The following is a 16,086-nucleotide window of genomic DNA, read 5'->3' as shown; positions in this document are numbered from 1 at the left end:
GACAATAATAGGACCGCTCTTCGGTTAATTCGAACTTGCCTATATCTAAAAAGATTTTCTTTCTACAAATTCAGATATATTCATTAATATTTTTTTAGATTACGCATTTGTTTTCCATATCTCATCTCATGGTAATCGCAGACATAAATAATACAGAGTATTACAGAGATCATAAAACGCGTACAAATAAAACCATTTTTTTTTCATTTCCAATTATTTTTAATAAATTGCACTATTTGGTGCAATCCCTCTTTTCCGGCGCTACCTTTAATAAATTCCATTTCCAATAAAACATCATTCTCGTTTTTTAACAATTTGAAAAATGCATGAACTATTGGTGGATTATTTGTACTGTCTGTAGTCCCTGCTTCTCCATCAGTAATTTCATGTGGAAGTTCACTTTCAGAACCAGAAGTATTGGTTTTTAATGACACATCAAGCTCATCTTTATCATTGTTGTCAATTTTATCCTCTCCTGGATCCTGTTTACGTTTTTTTGCTTCAGTTTCAACTCTTTTCTGCTGCCTTCGTTTTCGCCGCTGATTACTCCAAGTATTTGAATGAGCAATTATATCCAGAGTGACAGTGTTCCCTCTCTTATCAATAAGTTTATGACTGATGTTAAGTGAATTAAGGAGTTCTTTTATTTTAGTAAAAGCAGTCTCCACATTATAAGTGCAGTTTGGTAATTCTGGTAACAAGTAAATAGTAGGTGCAGGCTTTTTTCTCGGTTTATCTCTTGGAGGTACTGCAACAAAAGATTGTCTATTAGGCTATGAACTTGTCAATGAGAACTTAGTTGAAACATAAATGCTGTAAATATACCTAATTCATATATATCATACTCTTTAAAAGTCCAGGCCAAGCCCCATCTTGTAACACGTCCTTGACAGAATTCTGTGTGAGTATGAGTTATGTTCTCTGACTTGAGATCTTGAATCAGTACATTTAAGTTGTACTTGTGTCCTACCATTGTGGTGAATATACTGAAAAGCGAAAAGAATCAATAGTTAAGTTTATTATGTATCCTAGTAGTCAATAAGTAGCTTATATAATACTAAATATAATTATAAACTTACAGTATACTATCCTTATACTCTTTGCTCTCTCTAATAAGTTTTCTACAAAATTCTAGCTCACCACCTTCAGTAATTAGCTCTTGAGGAGATCCAGTGAATCCATTCTTTGGTGGCAGTCTGAAAAGATTGAATTTCTTATTTAATACAAATAATATGTGAAATAGGTATTTTAGGTCTTAACTTGAAACTAATAAATAAGGAGTCATATTAAAAAGGAGCATGAAAATATATTAAGTTTTATTGACAAATATTTAGGTAGGCTAATTAAGGAGCTTTAAGTGGTTAAAGACATACCTGGCTGGACTACGGGAATCACATAACTCCTGTAGATTACTGTAGAATGGAGGATTACACATGCAGAAATCAAATACTGATTTATCATCAGCAAATACATGTGATATTATTGATTTGCTTGCATTTTTTTTTACTGAAACAAAAATTTATTATTAATTGGATGAAACAATGTTGTTAAATGATTTGTATTAAAAATAACATCAAATACAAAGTTATTTATAGTATCTATGACATTATAATTTATCTGGCTTTTATAAACATAACAAATCTCCAATGGTTGTACTTACACTTGACAAGCCCTTGCAAGTTATTCCTCTGTACATTTTCTTCAGCTTTGACAAAACTTTCAGGATCAGTTTCAGTCCCCAGCATGTTCCATTTATTTTTAACTGCTGCTAACAAGGGATATATAGCACATGCTCCAGTACCTGAATAATTATAAGAAAACCATTAGGGATGCATAATGTTGTATTTTTTTACTAGATTGAACTTTGACAACCTACCTATATCCAAACCTTTAATATCATCATTTCTTTTTATTGAAATCAATAAATCTTCTAACCACAAAATATAATTTAGTCTCAGAGGGAGTGTAGGCACTAGTCTATCCTCTGGAATAACAACATCCAGATTGAAGTCTGTCTTCAACAAACACTTTGTTAATACTCGGAGTGCATTTGCATCTTTAAAATCAATTGTAACTTTGCCTGTTACATCCTGAAACATAAATAAACATTATTAAATTTTATTTATAAAAAAAAATAAGTTGCTCCTTTTTTACAGGGAAGTTTTGGATATTTCGCAATGCTTTTATGTTAATTATTATTTCGTTATATATATATATTGCTTTATTCAGGCACAGGAAACCAAACAAAGTACACTTAAAAAGCTGATGTAATTATAAAAAACTGTGTAAAGACCAATTGTTGACGAACATAATATACTCACCACTTTTGAAATGCTTGAAAACTCTGCATGTAACTTAGCTAACGTTCCAAAATCAGGCGGCACTCTATAAATGTTACGCTGGTGCATGTATTTGTTCAAAGCCATTTGTAATGTATTAACTATGATTTCTTCACCTATAAGAAAAGTTATCTGAAATAATGTGCAATAGCACGTTTTTGTGCTCGTATGATTTGACTTAATAATTAAGTAATTAAATGCAAAAGAGAAAATCTACGAATATTATTGACCATCTCTTAACAAGAATACCTTGTGTATGCGCTGTTTTTCAATTTTATTTTTATATTTTGTCAATATATTTTGTCAATTGACTTATTGATATTCCTGACTGACACCGGCCTGGCTGTCTGTCGATTGACACTGACAACTGGCATTACTGACATTATTTTTCATTATCATGCGATCATGTTTTATTATTAACACAAGAATATTAACAAGATACAAATATATTTAAACTAAATTATATTATCTAATATACACAAAATCTAAATAATATAAAATAAGAAACAAGTGACAAACATTTCATGAACCACCAATCTTAATGTGTATTTTGGATGCTATTGAGCCTCAGGTAGATTGGACATAATAAGCTTTTTCTACGTAATATTGTATTTCCACACTAGTTCGATATAAAATACTTTTCTAAACTTAAAATAAACATACTGTAAACTATGGAGGAATGTTAATTGTATTTATCAATAAATAAGCTTTAGCGCTCGTACTAGCTAAGAAAAGACTACTAGCTAAGCTAGAACAAATACCTACTAACGAACATTCCTTTCGTAGAAGACTGATTCTAAGGTACGATTCAGACCAACCGGCTAGCGTCGCGCCGCCTCGGAACGGAGCCGTACGCGTGCCGCGGCAGCCGAACGTGTGCCGCAGCAGCCGAACGCGTCCGTCGGAGCTGTACCGCTGCTGCGGTATGCGTACGGCTGCCGCGGTAGCCGCACGCGTGCCGCGGCAGCCGACAGCGTCCGCTGGAATCCAATCATATGTCTGGACTAAAGAAATTAGTTTTTCTTCCGTATCCATTTTTTATTTTAATATGTTAACTGTCGCTTGAAGAACACAACTTCAATGATTCGCTAGTTGCTGCACCGTAATCTCCGTTCGTATTTCACGACGCACAGCTGACCGGCTCCGAACGGACCCGACGGCAGCCGATTGGATGCCGACGGCGCCGTTCGGAGCCGGTCGGGGCCGGTCGGCCGTCGCGACAGCCGAACGCATTCTGCGACAGGTCGCGGCAGGTCGCGACGCGTCGCGGGATGCCGACGGAGATAGCTATGCGTATGTTGCTTGCAAATATGAACTGTATTTACTGTTGATACATTTCAATGTTCTTTACCGCATTGTAAAATGCCGCCCGGCCCGGCCCGACGCGAGCCGGTTGGTCTGAATCGTACCTAAACCGTAAACAAGATCATAATGATATAGGTAGGTACCCTAGGTAATAAAGAATGCAGTGTAAGATTTAGGAGCATCACTATTCCATAGACAGTGTAAAAAAAAAAGCACAAAGAGACGCGATCGCGAGAATGAGCTGCCGACTAGCGACTGAGTAAAGAGCTTTTCTCCTTCAGGGCGTTCGGTGCAGTTAGTCTATGATTCGCCACTCAAAGGTGTTACTAATTTCTAGGCCCCATTCCCGAATTCAAGGAAGATTATTAATATTTGTAATCTTTAGTTTATTAAAGTTCTTAGGAGTTCAAAAAATACTGGAATTAAATAATGAATATTAAAAATAGACGATGCATCCTACTCCTAAGAAACTAAAAGTAGGAAAACTTACGCTAAGAACGAGTAAATTATCTGTGGGTTATTACTTTTTTTGAGGATGTAATACTTTAAAAACTGGCAACATTGCAACTGCAAGCTCCAAAGAAGTTAGAACAAGTTTGGTTGGACGAAGGCATCGAAGAATACGCGATCGTACAGTGTTATTATTTAATTTTAATATTTTACGTCTCAGGAATCAATAAATAACTCAATGATGGTCGATCAAATTGAAATGGCTTTAGACGATATTATAAAAGCAAACAAGAAGACCCCAAGAGGAGGAGGTGCTGGTCGAAAATTTAATACTAGTCGAAGACCTGCTGGAGGCCGCGGTGGCGGCGCTGGGGTTGGTGCTGGATTTAGAAATGGTCGTACAGGAGGTGTTTTACGTGGTCGCAATCGTGGAGGCATAACAAAGTCAACTAACTACTCAAGGGTAAATTTCTTCGATGATTTTACAAATTGCAAATGGCGGACAAACGTGGTGAAATGACGCATCAGACAGAATAGTTACCTATTTCACGTCTACAGACGATGTGGGGTTAAAACATTTCGTCTTTGACCAGACAACTTCAATTTGCCCACACATACGGCCCAAGTTTCGTGCTGTCGTAGAATTTTAATCAGTAATATTATTGTCGTCCTAGTTTGGCTTCCTCTGCAAGCATTACAAAAATATTATTATGAATTTATCAGTTCCTTTACGTGACGATATTATCTACCCTACCCTGGAATATTAAAATAATCGTGGGCTGGCTGTATACGTTGCGTTGTTATTGAAATGCAGCAAAGTTCGGGGTCAGCTTTCTTGAAAATCCTGCAAGTAGAACCATGTTATTTGCTGACATGCTAAGTGGAAATGGCGATGGCATAGTGGCAATGTCACCGTGTTGTCTTCACCGAAGAGCTTCTGGCTCTTTAGCTGCAGGCAGCGGAGACAAGAAAATGTTGGCATGGTGTCTTTACCGTGACTCTCCATTGATACGAGAAATCCAGCATTAAAAGTAGCCAAGTGTGTGTGTGTGTGTCAGTGAAAATCCACGAACTCTTCGGGTTTAGTTTCCTGGGACTAAGAAATTTTTAATTAATTGTGAAGTTTATTCATTTGATAATGTATTAATGTTTCACACTTTGTTTGTAAAACTGTTTTGCTTAATTTGTTATTGTTACAAGAATGTAGCAGAGTATGTAACAATAACTCGAATGCCACACTGTTACACTTGGGTGTAATCAAGTTCAAAAAGGCATAGAGCAGCCAATCGGCAAGCTCTTTGAAGGACCACCTATTTCAGGGCGATGTTAACAGCACTTGGAAACATGACATGTTCAGTGATTTTGCTGAAAGGAAGATACAAAGGAGTGGTGGTGGTGGTGGTGCCTTAACAACTGGCCCCACCAAACTTTTAGTGTCCAATCTGGACTTTGGAGTCTCAGATTCCGACATACAAGAGCTATTTTCGGAATTTGGTGTACTGAAAAGTGCGGCTGTGCACTATGATCGATCTGGTAGATCTTTAGGTAAGCAGTTTTTAATATTTTACTAATATATTTATTTTATTGAGTTATTTGTAACCCTATAAAAGTAAACTATTTCACAGTTTTGCTTTATTCTAGTAAAACTGCTAGTACAAACATATTTACATAAGTTTGTTTTTTATTTTAAGGTACTGCTGATGTGGTGTTTGATCGAAGAGCTGATGCATTAAAAGCCATGAAACAGTACAATGGTGTACCACTTGATGGCAGAGCAATGAACATACAACTGGCAACATCTGAAATCAGCACATTCAGGAGTGAAGAAAGAGGTCGCCTTGGTGGAGGGGGTGGCAGCAGTGGACCAGTCAGAAGAAATTCTAATAGAGGTAACTATTACTATAAAATAACAATTAACTTCATTTTATTATAAATTGTATCTTAGAAAATAAAGGCACTGCTAAATATTTTCTTTTGACAGTTGGCGCAAACAGAAGTCAAGGTGGGCCCCGTGGACGTGACAACCCTAGACGTGGCGCAAGAGGAGCCGGCCGCGGCAAGCGTCCAGTGCCTACTGCAGAACAGTTGGATGCTGAACTGGATGCATATGTGAAAGAAATTAAGTGAATTATTAAATAAAAGTGTAGTGCAAAGGACACTATCTATATAAGTGTAGAATTTGAAAGAAGAAACACCTGAAAATTGACATAATCTTATAGTTAATACTGATTCAAAACTGGTTATGTTTATAACCATATTGAGAATAAATTTGTGGAATTGTGGTTTTGACACATGTTAAATGTATGATTTAATAAAGTAAGAATTTGATATCAATAATATTGTTAATAATATAAGCCTATTTTACCCAAAATAATAAAAATATTTCAGCTGGATTGACATGGGTACATGCTTCAATATTGTTACTAAGACTGGTTTTAGTTCATTGGAGCTGATAGTTGTGAAATAATTATGACCTATAGCTATTGTGTCTTGGCTTTCAGACTGTCAATAGATGTTAATGCCGATTTAACCACCTAAGAATGAGCAGCTGACAATCAGTGAATGTACCTTCCTTTGTCCTATCTATAACATTACAGAGTAGCTAAGTCTTGCGCACTTGTATCGCGTCTTATCCGCAATATTTCCGTGCCACTACCTCGTCAAACAGCAATCTGGAACATTCAGTAAATATAAAGGTGGATAGTTACACCGTACGGCGATATTGCTCTCGCTACACATCCGCCCAACACTCCAACGCACAACTCACGTTTGATCAAAACTTCAAACGCAATTACGATCCAGTATGAGCCAAATATCTCTCTATTATCAAGACGAATGATAGGTCGTATATAAGTACACACCTTCACATTACGCATCTGATTTTCCTAAAATCTGCAGGGATGCTTAGCGAGGGTGATTAACTTTTCACAAAAAAGTGAGGAACGATGCGGAAGAAAATAAATGGTTCAAGGTAGGATGCGTTGATAAACGTTCGAGAGTGTGCATAGCATCACTGTCACACATCGCTCTCAACCAGTTCCATTTCTTCATATCTAATACCTAGTTGGAATGGCTACCTATCACCAGTCACTACATCACTACTTACCCACGTTTTAAATGTTGGAAGTAAGTTGCACTTCCATTGATGCTGAGTGGACACAGGGCATCAAAGAATTAGAATTAATTGCATTTTTTTTGTGTGAATTCGATTAAATTTATTTTAAGTCTTATTGGTGTTGCGCGAATATATACATAATACCTACCTACGTGATTCATTAATTCAACAGACGTAGGCGGTTTTAAACAAATTGTGCTGTAGTAAAATCCCCTAAGAAGCTAATGGAGAATGTTACCTAATTTTGATTTTTAGCACTCCATATTCTCGTTTAAAAATAAAAAATACTGGTGAAAGAATTACTTCGATACGTCAATTAGTTTTCGATTTATAAGTAAAACAAGTTGTAACCGCACGACGCTAGCTCTCGGTGACGGTGTGACGTCACTCTACACTTGCTCGGTCTGGCTCACACAGTCCGCTTGCGGTCGCGCGCTCGGTGCGTTGAAATTATTCCTAAATACTTTTAAAAATGTTCAATTCAAATACTAGGAAATCATATGTTGTGCCTAAATGTAATTTAATATTATGTAAGTAAGTACACAAGTAATAATAAATAACTTCATCTTATAATGAAACAATTTCTAACCGGAGTGATCGCGAGTTTATTGATTTTACTGTGGCAGGAAAATTGTAAAATCGATAAGTATACGATTATTTCGGTTAAAAACTGTTTCATTATAATATGCAGTGACTGTTAATATTTATCTAACATTATTACTTGTTATACCTATGTATAATATACTAGAAGCCGCCCACAACTTCGTCCGCATGGAAACCCTTCCCGCGTAAATCCCGATCCTTCGAGAACTCGAGGATAAAAAGTAGTCTATGTGTTATTCTGGGTCTTCAGGTATATATCAAATTTTATCGTAATCGGTTCTGTCAAATTTGCGTGAAAGAGTAACAAACATCCATACATACTTACATACCTACATACTTACATACATACATACATACATACATATACAAACATACGTACATACATACATACATACGTACGTACGTACATACATACATACATACTTACATACGTACATACATACATACATACGTACGTACACACATACATACGTACATACATACATACAATGACATATGTATGTCATTGTATGTATCACTTATGTACTTATGTATCTACATGTATACATTCTCACAAACTTTCAAATTTATAATATTAAGTAGGATTTCGGAAGCAACAAAACCTCTATTTGTTTCACAAATAATTCGCAACCATTATTCCATTTATTTTAGGTACATTATCCGATTGCCCTTTTTAAAATCCTTTATCCATTTTTTTATTCGAATAGTATTTACTATTATTATAAGTTATTTTATACATAAGCGGACGAAAACACAACACAATACTACGCAAGCTATTACACCTACAACAACGATTGGCGACTTAATACTGAGCGGGACGCGGCCCGCGCGGCGCGGTAAAGTAGTATGACGTCACAGCCGCTCACGCGGCTGTTAGCGGGACTCGATATTTTTCAAAACTTTGAATGCTTATAAAATCAAAACTATTTGGTATTTTTGACTAAAACAAAAACTAGTTTATATGTATACATACAGGCTATACTGTGTCAACATTTCAAGCGATTTGGCATACCTAGTAACATTCTCCATTCATTGAACGATAACAGCTTTCTTAGCTCTATAAAAACATGGTTAAGTTAATCACTAATATTATAAAGCTGAAGAGTTTGTTTGTTTGAACGCGCTAATTTCAGGAACTACTGGTCCGATTTGAAAAATTATTTCAGTGTTAGATAGACCATTTATCGAGGAAGGCTTTACGCTATATAACATCACGCTACGGCCATTAGGAGCGGAGTAGCAACGAAGTGTTACTAAAACGGGGAAAATTATTCTCTCTTATGTGACGCAAACGAAGTTGCGCGGGTCAGCTAGTATAGTCATAAAGTATGAACAGCAGAAGGTAAACTTAAGTAACCGCGACAATTTAATTTGCGGCCCTTGCGCTTGCGGAACAGAGAGCAATCATTATGAGATTGATTACAATACTATATACAAGCCACAAAAATAAGGTGTAATAGAAAAATGTTTTTAAATTTATCTCGGTCTCTTAGGTTTACCATTTCCTGTCTAAACTGGAGCAAAATTAATGATACTATATGTAGGTACCTACATTAGCTTATCTATTCGCTGCTTGTCGACAGCAATCAGCATTTTAGGGTATTTCCCTTTATCCGAGAATGTTACCAGATGTCAGTTGATGACTTCGATAGGCCGATTTTATGTAGATTGCCGTTCTCAGATCGTTGTCTAAAACAAGAACCGAAAGTAGGAATTCGACTCAAGTATCTACTTAATAAATCTACGTTGAGGTGTGTAGCTTGGAAATATAGTGAGAAACAAATGATGTTGTGTTAGTGTCCTTCCGTGCTCATATGATAAGACAGCAAAAAAAATGTTCATCTATGCTAATATTTAAAGCTGAAGAGTTTGTTTGTTTGTTTGAACGCTCTAATCTCAAGAACTACTCGTCCGATTTGAAAAATTCTTTTAGTGTTAAATAGCACATTTATCGAGGAAGGCTATAGGGTATATAACATCACGCTGGGGCCATGAGGAGCGGAGTAGCAATGCAAAATGTTACAAAAACGGGGAAAATTATGACCTATTCTCTCTAAGGTGATGCAAGCGAAGTTGCGCGGGTCAGCTAGTTTAATATATTTAACTATAAAGTTATGGTTGAAAGGACAAGATTGAAAAAAGATACAGTGTTTGTACACGCTCATCTCAAGGAATACAGCTAAGGTTTGAACGAAGCTTTCTATGCTGTAAAGTTCAAAGAAAGTCATCAAACTGATCGCCGCCTTTAAGAATAATTATTATCAAAAAGCCATAAAACGAAACATAAATATTCAGTTATTGAGGAGTTTCATCTACACAACTACGATTTGTCGGTTAAAAGTTCGAATGTAATTTTCAAATTTATCACAGTATTCAAGACTTTAAATTTATCATAGACATTCAATAAAATCTGCGGAACAGCCGCTCCAATTTCATTGGGAATGTCACTGCTTATAGAGGAGGATGTACAGGAATATATTAATAGAGGCTGCTTAATAATCCTGTGGGAGCTGGATTTACGTGAGTAAAATATTCACTACTACGTTGCGGGCACCAGCTAGAACTTTTATATGATTGAAATTAATTGTTGAGGAGCAGTTATGAGAAATGTCATACAGGCACATATTTTATGGGGAATCTAGTTGGTTTTGTAAAATCCTAGACTATAGAAAAGAAATATCGACCGAAATTATGCAAGACAGTGGGCAACTCGTGCTATTGATTTTATTATCTGTCGAGACTGAGTGAAGATCAAACCAAACACTACCTGTCAAACTGTTTTATCAATCAACTTTATTTACTTGTGGACGCATTGTTGTATTTACTTTTTATCGACGTTAGCTGCTGTTATGTTATCTACATATTAAATTAGCTATTGTCTTAATCTCTGGCAGTATTTACCATCGTAAGTTCGACTAAATTAGTGTATTGTTTATATTTTTATTTGAGTCGCAACTCGCAGGCTGCTTAGTTAACCGGTATCAGTTAAACTTCTTGGGTTTGTTTCAGATTTTCTTCTGTATTTGTGTTACGAAAACCTCTTATCATGAACTTATCAGGTAAGTTTAAACATTTGTGATTTATTACATGTGCCATGTTTTTGTAGGCATGTTAGATATTTTTGTTATATAGCTTTATATTTCAGGCGTTAGGTTAGATTAGTCTCTATGGATAAATGTTAACTTATTATTTAGAAAATGCTTCTTGCAAATCACAGTTATTTCATTCAAAACTTAGTTGTTATTTGTAGAGGAAGTATTTATGGTGTGGTGGTTGTGCTTAGAAACAATTTGAAATTCTAGTGTATTTGGAATTCTTCATAATATAATGAAATACTATTTTGATGTTAGTAATTTTAGGAATAGAATATTCATACTCTATATTGTTTGTTTTTCATATGTCCCTCAGATGAGGATACTAGCAGTGATGAGAGCACAAGGCCTGCAAAGCGCACTCGGGTTGATACATATGGAGCATCATCTACCACTTCTCATGGCTCTGGTATATCTCTTTCTTATTATGCATAAATAATGGCCTATAATAATTCTTGAAATTTGCTTGAAATGTTGATTTGATACTATCAATTTTTCAATGCTCCAGTGCAAATTACTGAGTCCTGTTAAAGTCAAAATTAGTAAGATGGCCTAGTTATAAAAATTATATTTAAAACTTAATTTTAAGTACCTCTTAGTATCTGAATGTTTCATTGAGTTTATTTCTACAGCTTTGCAAGAATCAGATAAGGAAACTCCAGAGACTCCTACCATGGAGAGTTATGGTAGACAATTCCAGAGACCTGGTAAAACTAGACAAAGTTTTGGAGATCAGAGTCCAGAAGAAAATATAAGATTAAGCAGAAGTAGTTTGAGTGAGAACTGTTCTTCACCAAATGACCAATATGATGACTACAGGCCATTATATGATGAACCTGATGATGGGGATGGTTCAATGCGTCCAAGCTTCCAAGACCATGACCATGACCATGGTGATTCATTTTACAATAAAAACTCAGATCAAGCCGAGTACACAGGCTATTCAGAAAGTTCAAAGCGTATGATGAAGAACATGGGTTTCAAGCCAGGTAAAGGTTTAGGTAAATTTGAACATGGTAGAACACAACCGGTTGAGGCTTCTACTCAAAAAGGGCGAAGAGGTTTAGGTGCAAAGCCATCAGTTGTTGGTGAATTGCCAAGAGATTTTAAGACATCAACAGAAGAAGCAAAACCTGAAGCAAAGGAGGAAGTAGTAAGTTTATATTTGTTTACAAGTAAAATAAATATTATCAATTTTGTAGATATTACAATCATATATTTTATAAGACAAAGTTAAGTATTGTCTAATACAAAATTGTTTTTTAGCTCTGGCTAGATCCTTGTCCTGAGGAGCCCCCACCTGGAGATCTTTTAGAAAAATGGTTAAAAAAAGGACCAAAGAAATTAACTATTGATGATGAAACAGAATTTGTTGATGGAGCAATATTGAAAGGAGTGTTAGATTCCAAGGTATTCTTGATTACTTTACTTACTCATTTGGAACGAAATATGTAATAATTTTTTCTCTAATTACAAAAATGGCAATTATACTGTTCTGAGGCAGTGCCATGCCAATCTTCCATAGTCAGCATCCATCACATCTCAAAAGTAATTGTAAATAAGTTATATTGTTTTTGCATCCCAATGTTTATAAAATTGCCGCAAAGCAACAATTTGTATGTAGATAGATTTCCTGTTTAACCAGTGTTTTCTCTTTTTGTAGACCATATTTGACAGTTTAGATGATGAAGACCTAAGAAATGCTAGATTTCGTAGTAACCCTTATGAAACTATTGGCTCAGTGATATTCCTGAACAGAGCAGCAGTCAAAATGGCTAATATTGATGCTGTATTTGACTTTAACTTCACCAATCCAAAGAAACAAACTGGGGAAGATGCTGTTGACTCTAAGGAAATACTTTATTTTGCTGATGTTTGTGCTGGCCCTGGTGGCTTTTCAGAATATGTATTGTACAGAAAAGGGTGGAGAGCGAAAGGTGAGCTATTCATAATGAACTACTTATAGGTACTCTAGAATCATATTAATATCTGATAATATACACTTAAAATATCTGATATGCATGTGATCCTTACATATTCTAAGGGCAAATCATATATATTATTGTATTTATAGGTTTTGGATTCACTTTGAAAAGTTCCAATGACTTCAAACTATGTGACTTCCATGCTGGATCACCTGAAACATTTAATCCATACTATGGTGTTAAAGGAGATGGAAATGTATTTGATCCTGCCAATCTTATATCTTTAAAAGAACATGTATTGAAACAAACAGATGATAAAGGTGTACATTTTCTCATGGCTGATGGTGTAAGTATTCTAATATCCCTGTTTATCATATTCTTGTAAAATGCCCTTGATATTACAGTACACAAAACATATTAAAATTAAATGCAGACATCAAGCATCTGTTTAAATTATAATATTCTTTCAGGGTTTTTCAGTTGAAGGTCAAGAAAATATTCAAGAAATACTTTCGAAGCAGCTATACTTGTGTCAGTGCCTAGCAGCGTTAATGCTTGTAAGAACTGGTGGACACTTTGTTGTCAAGTTGTTTGATGTATTCACTCTCTTCAGTGTTGGACTCATTTATATTATGTACAGATGTTTTGATAAAGGTAGACTTCATCTTAAGAACTGTGCTAAAATAAATTACGTAGGGACTTTTTTAGTTAACTACATCAATTTTTTTTTCCTGTTTTCAGTTTGTATTCATAAACCAGTAACTTCAAGACCAGCCAATTCTGAACGATACCTAGTTTGCCTATGGAAGAGATTGGATACAGAGCCAGCCGAGCAGTTCCTTGCTTCAGTGAACTGTATGCTCTGGGACAGTGTTGATAAAGGCACTGATGTCACACAACTTGTGCCCTTGAATGTCATCAAGGAAGATAAGAACTTCTATGAGTACATGTACAGGAGCAATTGTCTGTATGTAGCTATTTAGTCAATATAAAATGACTCGCAAAATATTTGTTTTGGGACTTGATCTTATATTGCGTTTTTTGGTTTTAGGCTTGGTGAAAGGCAAATTCAAAATTTACTTAAAATAGCTAGATATAGTAAAGATAGAAATTTAAAAGATACATGTCAAGCAGAGATGAAGGAACAGTGCTTGAAATTGTGGAAAGTAAGTAAATGATGAACTTTATCTCTCATGTTTATATATATTATATGTTTTAAGTTAACAATCACGACATTGTTCCATTATCATTTCAGTTGCCGGACGCCGTGCGGACTCAGGCCGAGCGCCTCAGCCCCGATGATACATTGTCAGCGATAATTGCACGAATGAAGAAACCACCCGCCGATAAATTGTATTCATTTAAATCTAATGTTTTGAGCAAACCACCAGATTATTTAGAGAAAAATTCCGATCTGAAGAATTACTTTAAAAATATTTATGACTGGCATCTCATGTTCCTAAGTAGTGGAAAGAATAGTCCGGATTTAAAAATATTTATAGGTAATTGCCTCTAATATTTCTTTAATAAGTTCGCTATTAAAACGGTCGTAAAGTAACTCTGCACTGACTAGAATTTCCAAAAAAATATCCTTACCTTTTTAATCTGCTTATAGGTTGTGGAGGAAAACAAGTTTATCAATTGGAACCAAGTGGATGGACCATAGTTGTGGATTTACATGTCACTTTACCTGCTAAAACTTTAATATATGGGGAGGTATGTATTCTAATTATCCATTGTTATGAAATAAAAATCTACAAAGTCAACACATAACTTATTTTCATGTGAATGAAAATGCTTGGTTTTAGAGCTACCTAAAACTATGATATTAGGCTCTTGTTCATGAGCAATAGCGTCAATTTTCGTTTTTCCGTTAATTAACGTCATGCGCCTGTTTCGTTCTAGGTGGTGAAAGAGTATCGCGGTCAGGGAAACACTCAGATGTTTAGCAAATCATTGCACATTATAGATGCTTTAATGTTGGGAGGTGTTGATATTTCCGACTATTCACTGAGCGACAGGTAAATAATTTTAAGCTACTTAACATATTTCTTAGGGAAAAGACCCAAACCCAAGCCCTACAGTGAGACAGTAATGGGTTAAAAAAAAACATATTTCTTGGTCTAACATGATTCATAATGCTGCCTCTTTTTCAGAATAAATCAGTGTAATTTATTCTGCACTGCATTAAATAAACCATTTGATAGTCAAGCTTTACCAATAAGGTGTAAAAGGCTGTATAACATGGAACAGTTTGATGCAGCTGTCAACAACTTGGAGTACCGTGCCATGAAGCGTGTGAAAAAAGCAGTCACTATTGACACGCCAGATAGAAACAGAAACGAAATGTTCTATGTTGTTGGATCTGTTCTATTCTTAAAACAGATAAAAGGTAATTAGTTTGTGTATACTAGAACTTCCAAATTACCTTAAAAATCCTGAAATAGTCTATTATAAATTGCAAGCTTACCTATTGAAAACTCATTGCTATACTACTGCTTCGGATCGTGGATTCGACCCCCACTAGGAATAAATAGGAACGTTAATACAACTTTTTATATCGTATCCTCTTTTCAGAACCATGGATTGCCCAAATTTCAAAAAGTAGTGGCCATAAGTATTACTTTTGCATGGGTAGAGATGGAAAACCACACAGTTTGTATCATATTCCATCAGAGGCCAGGATGGATATGATAAGTTCCTTTACACGTCGTGTGTTGTGGCCTTGGGAACCGTCGGCCAGCATGATATTTGATGGCGTGAGATCATCGCGACCTGATGGCCAGGAGATTGTAACACGAGCAGAAGTTAACAAATATGTATCAAGTATAACAAGCTAAGCAATAAAACAAATGAAATGCCAACCGAAAATATGTAGATATAAATAAATCTATTTTTCCAAGTTTAAAACATTATAAATCATCAAAGTATGATAATGTTGAATTTTAAACCAGTCCATGTATTAAATTGTTTCAATAAAATACATTGTACAGACAGTTACATTGTTTTTGTTAGCTGCAGACCGTAGTGAGTATCTAGATCCCATTGATAATAATAAAATACACATGACGACCGTTACTTATAAAAAGTATCATATTCATATTCAGAGCTAATATTTGTGCGATGAGCAAAGTACTTTCTTAGTTAGGCTCTCTATTTATTTACATATTCTTATTACAATATGCACCTATGCATTCAGAATACAATTGTAACCGTCAGGTTATTTTCGAATTTACTCAAGTTCTATATCGATTTAA

At 35.3% G+C, this 16,086-nt stretch overlaps 3 protein-coding genes across 5 annotated transcripts; 2 read left to right on the top strand and 1 right to left on the bottom strand.

Moving 5' to 3' along the window:
• Positions 1-201: 201 nt before the first annotated feature.
• LOC142977656 (U6 small nuclear RNA (adenine-(43)-N(6))-methyltransferase) lies at positions 202-3,594 on the bottom strand. Of its 3 annotated transcripts, none has more exons than XM_076121720.1 (8): positions 3,105-3,594; positions 2,322-2,455; positions 1,877-2,090; positions 1,661-1,801; positions 1,374-1,506; positions 1,080-1,196; positions 826-986; positions 202-748 (listed from the first exon to the last, which is right to left on the bottom strand). In XM_076121720.1, exons 1-8 carry the CDS (start codon positions 3,112-3,114, stop codon positions 204-206), a joined length of 1,455 nt encoding a protein of 484 aa, XP_075977835.1. In that variant the 5' UTR covers positions 3,115-3,594; the 3' UTR covers positions 202-203. The 3 variants fall into 3 exon arrangements, with proteins under 3 accessions (XP_075977835.1, XP_075977837.1, XP_075977836.1); XM_076121722.1 differs by lacking the exon at positions 3,105-3,594 and adding an exon at positions 2,589-2,722 and having other exon boundaries at positions 2,322-2,471; XM_076121721.1 differs by lacking the exon at positions 3,105-3,594 and adding an exon at positions 2,589-2,717.
• A 611-nt stretch (positions 3,595-4,205) lies between these two features.
• Ref1 (RNA and export factor binding protein 1) lies at positions 4,206-6,431 on the top strand. The gene is made up of 4 exons (XM_076121683.1): positions 4,206-4,557; positions 5,414-5,639; positions 5,786-5,983; positions 6,076-6,431. The coding sequence occupies exons 1-4, from the start codon at positions 4,333-4,335 to the stop codon at positions 6,219-6,221; spliced, it is 795 nt and encodes a 264-aa protein (XP_075977798.1). The 5' UTR covers positions 4,206-4,332; the 3' UTR covers positions 6,222-6,431.
• A 4,130-nt stretch (positions 6,432-10,561) lies between these two features.
• Positions 10,562-15,825, top strand: Cmtr1 (Cap methyltransferase 1). Its single transcript, XM_076121975.1, has 15 exons — positions 10,562-10,717; positions 10,822-10,871; positions 11,221-11,313; positions 11,537-12,057; positions 12,171-12,314; positions 12,568-12,841; positions 12,979-13,175; positions 13,300-13,483; positions 13,571-13,796; positions 13,881-13,995; positions 14,085-14,331; positions 14,445-14,545; positions 14,735-14,850; positions 14,986-15,221; positions 15,407-15,825. The coding sequence occupies exons 2-15, from the start codon at positions 10,859-10,861 to the stop codon at positions 15,667-15,669; spliced, it is 2,730 nt and encodes a 909-aa protein (XP_075978090.1). The 5' UTR covers positions 10,562-10,717; positions 10,822-10,858; the 3' UTR covers positions 15,670-15,825.
• Positions 15,826-16,086: the final 261 nt, after the last annotated feature.

This window comes from Anticarsia gemmatalis, chromosome 13 (genome assembly GCF_050436995.1).
Source record: "Anticarsia gemmatalis isolate Benzon Research Colony breed Stoneville strain chromosome 13, ilAntGemm2 primary, whole genome shotgun sequence".
NCBI lineage: Eukaryota > Metazoa > Arthropoda > Insecta > Lepidoptera > Erebidae > Anticarsia > Anticarsia gemmatalis.
This window is presented reverse-complemented; position numbering and strand designations above follow the sequence as displayed.

Coding starts and splice junctions, on each gene's coding strand:
- Cmtr1 (XM_076121975.1), top strand. Junction 12,842..12,978: donor AAAAGGGTGGAGAGCGAAAG/GTGAGCTATTCA, acceptor TTGTATTTATAG/GTTTTGGATTCACTTTGAAA. Junction 14,332..14,444: donor GGATTTAAAAATATTTATAG/GTAATTGCCTCT, acceptor ATCTGCTTATAG/GTTGTGGAGGAAAACAAGTT.
- LOC142977656 (XM_076121720.1), bottom strand. Junction 1,507..1,660: donor CTTGCAAGGGCTTGTCAAGT/GTAAGTACAACC, acceptor TTTTTGTTTCAG/TAAAAAAAAATGCAAGCAAA. Junction 987..1,079: donor GAGTATAAGGATAGTATACT/GTAAGTTTATAA, acceptor TTCGCTTTTCAG/TATATTCACCACAATGGTAG.
- Ref1 (XM_076121683.1), top strand. CDS start 4,333: ATGATGGTCGATCAAATTGAAATGGCTTTAGACGATATTATAAAAGCA. Junction 5,640..5,785: donor TCGATCTGGTAGATCTTTAG/GTAAGCAGTTTT, acceptor TTTTATTTTAAG/GTACTGCTGATGTGGTGTTT. Junction 5,984..6,075: donor CAGAAGAAATTCTAATAGAG/GTAACTATTACT, acceptor TTCTTTTGACAG/TTGGCGCAAACAGAAGTCAA.